At 47.1% G+C, this 10,156-nt stretch overlaps 2 protein-coding genes across 2 annotated transcripts in view; both read left to right on the top strand.

The window, feature by feature from the left end:
• Nucleotides 1–317: 317 nt before the first annotated feature.
• BFAR (bifunctional apoptosis regulator) overlaps nucleotides 318–10,156 on the top strand; it is a 29,085-nt gene continuing 19,246 nt past the window's right edge. The window contains exon 1 of the mRNA XM_082670610.1: nucleotides 318–785. The gene's annotated coding sequence lies outside the window, so the exon portion shown is untranslated. The remainder of the gene's footprint in view (nucleotides 786–10,156) is intronic.
• On the top strand, nucleotides 9,160–10,077 carry LOC309832598 (tricarboxylate transport protein, mitochondrial-like; the record flags this gene model as incomplete). Its single annotated transcript, XM_082670534.1, is given in 3 exon segments — nucleotides 9,160–9,786; nucleotides 9,789–9,800; nucleotides 9,802–10,077. Coding segments are annotated over 3 exon segments (915 nt in total).

The raw sequence follows: 10,156 nt of genomic DNA, 5'->3' as shown, positions 1-10,156 counted from the left end.
TTTGTTACGTATCTTTCACGGCAATTTTTTTAAAATATGCTGATACCTATTGCTAGACTATCCTCCAGAAAATGAGTCATACACTCCTGGCACTAGCACAGAACATTACCAATCTTTTTACTCTTTGCCCATTTGATTGCTAGGGAAAAAAAATCATCCCAAATTATCGATTTAACAATCTCCAGGCCAGTGATTTAAAACAGGTAATCCTCATGAATTCTTAACGAACCAAGACGCTGGGAAAAAAAAAAAAAAAAAAAACGTGGTGATAAGAAAGTCATGTTAATTCCGATTCTTCTTAATACTGCAAATGGAAATCTAGCCATGGTTCTCTGATTTTCTGCATAAAATGTAAAGGCAAAAACAAATTGTGGCGAGTACAGTACGGTCTTGTAATATAATTTTAATTTCCGGGCAAAGCTGTTTCCTGCAGATACAATAACAGCCACTCTGGAGGATCAAATACACACAACAGCCTCACCTTCTCAGTGTAAAGCCCTGGCTCAAGGTCTGTGCGTCCAAGAGTTAGGGGCGGGACCGGCGGTAGTACGCCTGCGCGGACCTCCCCGGCCCAAGAGTGGCCTCTCTAGGCAGCGGGGAGGGCGCGGGGTCGAGGGGGTTAGGGAACGAGCGCAGCCTCTCCTCTATGGTCGCGGGCCGGGGGCACTCTCCTCCGCAGTCAGGCCTAGGTTATTTCCAGAAGTGCAGCCGTTATCTCTTCCTTTGCTTACGCTGGGTTCCAGGCGGGCGTCGATGGCCAGTTCGGCCCCGGGATGAGCGCGGCGGTAAGCAGCGGTTTGGCGGAGGATGGCCAGGGGCCGGCCCGGGCTCGATTTGGGGGCGGGGTGTGGATCGCGGATGTGTAGGACGGACTCCGAGGGGTGCACGGGCTTTCTCCTCCCAGGCCCCGGTCCTGAGCAGCCGCGGTCCTGGCCTCGGGGAGTGGACTCCCGCTTGGCCAGCTTCTCCATCCCTTCCCGAGAGCCCACCTCGGAACGGCCGGTCTGTTGGCCTCACCTGTGTCCCCTCCAGGGTCAGAGTCCGAGCCTGTAGTTCCGGGATCTCCCTAGGGCGAGAGGGAGGGGACGTCGCTTCCACATACCTTGGAGGGAGACGACGGGGCGCCCGCCCCCGGGAGCGCGGGTCGCAGCCTACGACTGCGCGTACAGAATTGACCAGGCTTCTGATAGACGCCAGACTGGGCTTCAGGTCTGACTGGCCGGGCACGTTCCGGCCCCAAGGCTGAACGATTGCTCTAGTTTTAAAAGAGGGTAACGGACGCACAGAAAGGGCAAAGTGAAATCCCGGAGTCGCAGCCCCAGGTCTTGTGATTCTGAGCTCACGGCTCAGAAATCTGGACTTATGCAAAAGGGAGTTTTCTTTAAAAAAAAAAAAAAAAGGCAAAAGAGAGGACATGTCAAGCTGGGGATCTTTGGCGGGCAGAAGGCGGCCCCCCAACTTTGGTGGGGAGGAGGAAGAGCCAGGTGCTGTCATGGTCTGAACAGTCCCCGTTGGGTCCTCCCCACCCAAGCCCGTTTGTCGGTCCTTTGTAGGTGGTCTTGATGTCACTCTCTGAAACGTCAATAGAAAGGAGTTTTGCTGTCTTCCCTGGACGCACCCCAGAGCTGACGCAGAGTGCACGTGTGGGTTGGGTTGTTTTGTTTGTTTTTGTCACAGCTATTTTGTAAACAAGCCAGCCTAGGGATATACAAACCCATATCTCCATAAACTTGATGGAAAAATTGTGCTTCTCCAGGGCAGTTCTGTCTTTTTTTTTTTTTTAAGCTCCAGTATTTGGCACTGGTACTATCTACATAGCTGGCAATAAATAAATACCACTATTAATAATTCTATTAATAATACCAATCACTCATACAGCAGACTTTTTGAATATCTATAGATAGAATTTGTCATTTAAGCCTCCTTCAAAGGAGGTGTTATTATCCTGAACTTATAAATGGGAAATAGGAGGCTCAGAGCAGATAAATGTGATCTGGTTTGGAACCCAGGTCTGTCTAACCTTTAAGACCATACTGTTTCAGCCTCTCCAGGGAAATCATAGTCTAGGAGATAAGAAAACATGCACAAATAAAAGTTACACTAGTGCACAGAGGCAGGAAGGATTAATTTGTGTTACGAGGGGAGTTAGTTATTAAAGATTTTCCAGTGACAGTTGAATTGGGTCTTGTCAGTTGGACACTTTTGACCCATAGATGGTGTGGCGCTGTGTTACAGATGGAGGGAACAGGGTGATATGAAAAAATGCCCAAGGAGCAGGAACTAATAGGTGGGACTAGAGTATAATGTGTGAGTAGGTGAAGAGGAGGAGGTAATCAGGATAATAGTAATATCTAACACTTATTTTGCACTTACTCTGTGCCAGGCACTATTCTTAGTGCTGTGCATGCATTAATTCATTTAATCCCGCCAACAACCCTATCAGACAGGTCCTATTCATATCCCCATTTTACAGATGAAGAACCTGAGGCACAGAGAGGTTAAGTGACTTGCCTGAGGTCACGCAACTAATAATTGCAGGCTTTGGGATTTGAATTCAGGCATTCTGGCCCCAGAGTTTGTGCTCTTAGTTTAAAAGTTATGTTGATTGCAGGGGGGCCATAAAGATTCTTAAATGACAAGCTTATGACCATGGGTTTTATAGTCTCACAGTTGGGAAGGTTTTGAGCAAAGGAAGGACTTGATCAGAATTTTGCTCCAGGAGGATGATTCAGACAGTGGCGAGAGGAGGGACTAGAGAGAAGAGGAAATGAGATTGGAAGTGTTATTTAAACTTGATTTTGTTAATATCTCACCTGTACCTTGTGTGACACATATACTTAGGCATCTCAGTGTTTATTGGTATGTAACAGCTCTCTAGTTCCCAAACATCCATGTACACAAGAATATTCTAAGGGGCTTGTTTAAAATGAACATTCTTGGGCCTCTCTGCCAAATATCTTTGAGTTCACCAAACTTCCCAGGTGATTCTGATGGAAGTTGTAAGAAACTTCTGTGAAAGAAGTCAAAGATTTGTGGATTTGATTTTCAGCTACAAATATCTAGAACTCAGCTTTGTGCCAGTAGCTCTCAGGTACAATGATAGAATTTTCTGGCTTGGTTCCTGACCTTCAGGAGCTCAGAATTTGGTCAGAGAGGCACTCAACCATCAGTGTGCAAGTCCTGAAAAGGATTCGTTAGTTTAGAATGTGTGAATCGTAACGGAATAGTTTAAAAACAGATAGCTAAGGTATGGGTTACTGGTAACTACCAGTAGTTTTTGATCACTTTCTGAGTCATTAGGTATCTCCAGTGTTTCATACAAGATAGGTCGTTGAATATATGCCACAGAGCAGACACGAAAGAGGAGAGACCAGGACACGCTTCCCTGTGTGCACTTATCTTGCCCACCACCACTCACAGGCAGTAAATCACAGGGTCTCAAATTGCAGGCAGCTCAGTGTCCAGTGAGCTAGCTAGCTGCCTTTGCCCTAGTGATTTCTGACCCTGTCTAGAAAGAAAATCTGTCTATTTGGAGTTGGAAAAACACAAAGTTTTATGCAGGAAGAGCCTGGAAATGCTTCTCTTATGTTAATGAAAGCCAGTTTCCGCCACCTCCAAGAAGTACATACCATGTTCTGTTTTATTTGCTGTTTCTGACCTTTGCCTTGCTTAGATTTGGACACATTTCTTTTTATCTCATAATCACTAGAAATGGGTGGTCCCTCTTTGGACATTTGATAATGTCTGTAGCGTTCTGCTAGTGTTTATAGTGGTGTCCCGGGGTGGACTGGGGAGGGTGCCAGAAATTGGGATTCACCCAAGCACCCTCACCCCTATTTCTCTTATGAATATTTCTGCTTATTTATCTCATATGAGGAACAGCATGCTCACCCTAAGAGCCACAAGCTGGAGTCACATGTTCCAAAATGCAGTGGTGTCAGATTCTAGTTTGGATTTCTCAGCTTCGCAGCGGCCCCTCTATGATGTGACATAGACCAACGTAGTGTTACGAGGACAGGCTTAATGTCAGACCGTCATTTAAAACGTGGCTCTGAATTTCCTGGTGGTCCAGGGCTTAAGACCCCACGCTTCCATTGCAGGGGTCATGGGTCCGATCCCTGGTTGGGGATCCCGCATGCTGCACAGCATGGCCAAAAAGAAGAAAAAATTGTGTTGTTGTTGTTTAAAAAAACAAACAAAACCTGGCTCTGCCCTATACTAATTAGGTCTCCATTTTCTCATCAGTAAAATGGAGATGATAGTAATAATTATCCCATAAGATTGTTGTCCCTCTCACATTATATAAGGGCTCAGTAAATATCAGCAATTGTAATTATTCTCTGTTGTCGGGTAATACGTAATGAGAAGAAATAACCTAACTAGAGACCCATCTAAAGCCAAAATCTTTTCATTCTTTTTTTTTGGCGGTACGCGGGCCTCTCACTGTTGTGGCCTCTCCCGTTGCGGAGCACAGGCTCCGGACACGCAGGCTCAGCGGCCATGGCTCACGGGCCCAGCCTCTCTGCGGCATGTGGGATCTTCCCGGACCAGGGCACGAACCCGTATCCCCTGCATCGGCAGGCGGACTCTCAACCACCGCGCCACCAGGGAAGCCCAAATCTTTTTATTCTTGCAGTGAACCTGGTAAGAAGTGATTGAGATCATATTTTTCAGGCCGGAATCCCAATAAATTAGCTCTTCAAAGGATTATTCCTAAAACGTTAGGTATGTATTTTAGTCACAATCAGTGTTTTGTTGAGTGAAGAGGTAGAACCATAATTATATAACACTGAACCAAACAGCTTGATAATTACACTTTCTAAAGAGTTAACAGTCATCACATAGTGAAGTCTTCAGAAGCTAAGGTATAAAAATTCTTAAACTCAGAATTAATGCAATCTTCTTTGATAAACTCAATAAAAATTATTATATTAATTTTCTTAAATGTGAGTTGAGTGATTAAACAATGAAATAGGTTACAGCAGTGCCCCTGCCTCCTCCTGGAGAATAACCCTCTGGATAAATCCACAGAGAAGCACTTGACCAACAACTTTCCTTCCAGGGACAAAATAGCCAAATTCATTCTAGGGTCTTCAGTTACATAGAATTATTGGGACAGTATATGTGTCCCAGCCCTTTTTTTTTTCCATGGCTTTTCAGATAACTATACCATGTCAGTTAGGTATTTCTTTGGGAGAACATACATAGGGTCATGGTGATAGATATCTTGTGATAATTGTTTCCTATCAGTTGTGCCAACAGACCTAACCCGTGAACATTCTAGAAAAAGTCATCTGTACAGTTTGTTCATATGTGCATATTCACGTCATATTTCACATGTTAATGCTTTCTAAGATTTTATGCCATTTCTTGACATTGCCACTTTAGAGATGGTGTGCTCCTCTGGAAGTAATATCTCCCCAGGTGTTTTAGAAGTTACATCGTCGGGAATTCCCTGGCGGTCCAGTGGTGAGGACTCCACGCTTCCACTGCAGGGGGCACAGGTTCAATCACTGGTCGGGGAACTAAGATCCCACATGCTGTGTGGCGCAGCCAAAAAAATAAAAGTGTCCATGTCTCTTGCAATAAAAGCAAATGGTCATTTCAGTAAATAAATAAGTAAATGTTACATGGTAGAGAAAGTTGTTGGTTATGGGGCATGGGCATGAGAACCACCCACTTAGGGATTCGTTACTTGTATGGATTGGGAAATGTCACCCACTGGAACGTGCTGTGGAAGAAGGGACCACGTTTATCGAGCACTTCCTGTGTGCTGTGCTCTTAATGCTCAGGACAGTCCTGTGAGATCAGGAGCAGTAACCCCATTGCTTATATATGCTGATGTGAGCCTTGGAGAGAATGAATAACTTGCCTGTGATCTCACAGCTCGTAGTGAAGCTGGGAATCAGAACCTGTCTTCTGATTTTAAAACTGAGATGCGTTACACTGTCTCTCAGAACCAGGAAGTAAGTAATAGGTCCAAAAAATTAAAATAAGTGTTTTAAAGGCCTCTACTGAAATATTTGATAAATAGGAAACCCCCGGACTCTCACTCATTTTGAGCTAGGTCTGTGAGAATATGGTGAGAATAAAGCTGACTTAGAATTTTTAGACTTGGCCCCTGCCCTCAGGTTCATCCACAGCCTTTCACACACACAATCTACTGAGCCTCTGACGCTAAAGCAGAATAGAAGCGGTAATGTAGAAAATTGTGTGGGAAACCTCATAAGCAATCACTTTCTCAGCAATAAGTAAGCTGATAGAACTCCAGAAGCTTTCTAACCTAAGGCCAGTCAACTAGAAATGTCAAACACTCATCGGTAGACCGTGAAGGCATTACCTTATGGAACAGGTTGTGAAAACACAGATCTCCACAGGGGTCAGGCAGCTAGTGGAAATGAGGAAACCAGCTGGGTGAGGACTGCAGCAAACTGGAGCCAGCTGGCCCTGTGTGAAGGGGGCAGCTGCTCAGATACTCAGCTTCAGCTGATTCTTGTCACACAAAAGGAGAGCCCAGTGTTGCCAGATCTTCTGATTTTCAGAAGCAGCCAGGAATCTGGGTTTTTATGTGAAGTGAGATTTTTTTTAATGCTGGCACCAAATTCAATAGAAAAGAAGAGAAGAAGGAAGATGAGGAAAGAAAGAGCAAGAGGGAGGGGGAGAAAGAGAAGCACCACGTGAAGAAAAAGACTAGATGTCACCACTGAGCAGTGGCTACCACTGTTGAGACTGACAGGTCGCGGAGGATGGCTGCTCTTGACAGTAATGCAGCCACACTGTGAAAAGTCTCACCTGGGCTCATTACAGGCACTCTAGGAAGCCAGGGCAGTGGGTACTTTAAGAAAGCCCTTATCCCACTGGATAAACAATGATTCTTAACCTAATTTGGGTCTTGGTCCCCTTTGAGATCAGATAAAAACTATAGATTTCCTTCAGGAAAACACTCGTGTGCACAAACACAAGCTTGGCAAGTGATTTCAGAGTGTGCCCTGACACCCTGAAGTGCCAATCCAGACATCAGTTGAAGACACAACTTCAACTTTCAGAAACTGCAGCTCTTCAGAGTGACTCAGTCCAGTGGTCTCGCCGTGCTCTTCAATTATGTGGTGTTCCAGCCATCATTTTATTTTATTTTTAAATTTATTTATTTATATTTGGGCTGCATTGGGTCTTTGTTTCTGTGTGCGGGCTTTCTCTAGTTGCAGCGAGCGGGGACTACTCTTCGTTGCGGTGCACGGGCTTCTCATTGCGGTGGCTTCTCTTGTTGCGGAGCACGAGCTCTAGGCACGCGGGCTCAGTAGTTGTGGCTTGCGGGCTCTAGAGTACAGGCTCAGTAATTGTGGCGCACGAGCTTAGTTGCTCCGCGGCCATGTGAGATCTTTCTGGACCAGGGATTGAACCTGTGTCCCCTGCATTGTCAGGCAGATTCTTAACCACTGCGCCACCAGGGAAGCCCTCATGTGATGTTTAAGGACAAACCAAAGTGTCTCCATGTGAACAGGGCACTGGGAGTGGGAATGGAATGATTCTTCTCGCCCCTGTCCTAACCATGTCCCCCAAGCCTTCTCTGAGGCTTTGCGACGAGGTGGAAAGAGCAGTAGGCTGCGGGCGTGTTCTAACACGTGCTTCCTTGTGAAGGAACTCAGCCAGCAAACCAGCTCCAACCTGCTGGTGTGTGTGCCAAGTTTGTAGAGAACAGTTATCAGCATCCTCAAAGGAACATTGGGCCTTCTCCTCAAAGAAGCCTTTAACCATTGCCAGTGCAGGAGGGTGTGTTTATCCAAGTCAGAAGGCCACAACTTGGAACTCTAGTATCTGAGCTAGTTTTTTATCACGTAAGAGGCACTTTCGTCCTCTAAAAGTACTGCTTTCTTTAATGGAAAGAACCCAAATACTTACAGACAGAAGTAGCAGAAGAGATCAGCTGAATTCAGTTAAGCTGTGCATTCTTTCTCTGTTAACTTCCAGTTTTTGAATTTAGGGTAAAATGAAACGAGCAAGATTCCTAAGAAGTAATCAAAGTCCATGCAGTTTCTAGATTGTCAAAGACAATTAAAAAACAGAGTTAGTGGCCACCTCAGCTTTTCAAAACATGACTTTTTTTAAAAAAAACAGATCCTTAATATTTTGTTCCCTCTGCATTTTTTTAAGTATTTATTTATTTATGTGGCATGCAGGGTCTTTCCTTGCGGCACGCAGGCTTCTCTCTAGTTGTGGCACGCGGGCCCTAGAGTGCACGGGCTCAGTAGTTGCGGCTCGCGGGCTTAGTCGCTCCATGGCATGTGGGATCTTAGTTCCCCAACCAGGGATCGAACCTGCATCCCCTGCATTGAAAGGCGATTCTTAACCACTGGACCACCAGGGAAGTCCCAAAACATGACTTATAAAATACACTTCTGATGTCTGTGTGTGATTTGTTTTCTCTCATGAGAAATAAACTTTCAGATCTGGTAAACTAAGAATTATTAGTGCATTCTAGTTTTAAAAGGTTAATTTGTGAGAAATTAATTTCCATGTATGTTGTCATTTCAAATGACTCCGAGATCCATACACTTGGCCTCCCCCTTAACTCCCAGCTCCAGTTTCAGATCTCCACCTGCTCACTAGACAGTTCTACCTGGAGATCTGGTCATCACTGCAAACTCGACTCTTCCGAAATTCAACTTACTTCTCTTAAAGCTGGGCTCCGTTTGGTTACAGTGACTCATTTCTATCAGCAGAACTGTTCTTCTTCCCCTGTTCTAGAACCTAGACAACATCTTTGATTATTCTGCTCTCTAATCACCAAAGCCCATAAAGGATTTTTGTAACATCTCTTGGATAGATTGATCCCTTTCTTTGCATTTTCATGTTTGCCACCTTAGTCTCAGAAGTGACGGCACCTCACCTCTGCCTTGTCCCAGCTCAGCCCGCCTTCCTGATGAGATTTATCATCCTCAAGGACAGCTTTGCTGATCTCAATGCCTCCGAAACTTTTATGTGCTCCCATCTGCCCACCTCTCATTAACCAGTCACGCAAGACCCTGTATCAGACCTGTATCTCCAGGTATATCACTCACTGCTCCCCAGGAAACACCAAGAACAGCGCCCAATTCAAGCCCATCTCTTCTAACCCCTGTTAGAAGAGAGGCCGCCGCCGGGCCCCCCACCCCGCCCACCATGGCCACGCCCCACACTCTGGCGGCAGGGGCGCCCGCACCCAGGAAGGCCACCCTCACACACCCGGGGAAGGCGATCCTGGCAGGCGACACGGAAATCTGCATCACCTTCCCCACCAAGCACGTGAAGACGCAGCTGCAGCTGGACGAGTGCTTGCACCCGCCGCGCTACGAGGGCATCGGGGACTGCGTGCGGCGGACGGTCCACAACCATGGCGTACCCGGCCTGTACCGCGGCCTCATCTCCTTGCTCTACGGCTCCATCCCAAAGGCGGCCGTCCGGTTCGGGATGTTCGAGTTTCTCAGCAACCACATGCGGGACGCCCAGGGACGGCTAGACAGCACACGCGGGCTGCTGTGCGGCCTGGGCGCCGGTGTGGCAGATGCCATGGTGGTCGTGTGCCCCATGGAGACCATCAAGGTGAAGTTAATCCATGACCAGACCTACCCCAGCCCCAAATACAGAGGATTCTTCCACGGGGTCAGGGAGATCGTTTGGGAACAAGGGCTGAAAGGGACCTACCAGGGCATCGTGGCCACTGTGCTGAAGCAGGGATCCAACCAGGCCATTCTCTTCTTTGTCGTGACCTCCTTGCACAACTGGTACCAAGGGGACAACCCCAACAAGCCCCTATGAACCCTTCTGATCGCTGGTGTGTTTGGCGCCATCACAGGCACAGCCAGTGTCTGTGGTAACACTCCTCTGGACGTGATCAAGACCCGGATGCAGGGCCTGGAGGCGCATAAGTACCATACAACATGGGGCCGCGGCCTGCAGATCCTGAGGAACGAGGGCCCCAAGGCGTTCTACAAGGGCACCGTCCCCCGCCTGGGCCGGGTGTGCCTGGACGTGGACGTCGTGTTTGTCATCTACGACGAGGTGGTGAAGCTGCTTAACAAAGTGTGGAAGACGGACTGAGCCCCGGGGTCTGCACATGGGCTGCCCCCAGCACCCCCTTCTCGCAATTCCAGTGCAGTCATGCCAAAAGGCCCCCTTC

This window comes from Grampus griseus (assembly GCF_964374135.1).
Source record: "Grampus griseus genome assembly, chromosome: 14".
NCBI lineage: Eukaryota > Metazoa > Chordata > Mammalia > Artiodactyla > Delphinidae > Grampus > Grampus griseus.
The sequence above is the reverse complement of the archived record's forward strand: the minus strand, read 5'-3'. Positions and strand labels throughout refer to the sequence as shown.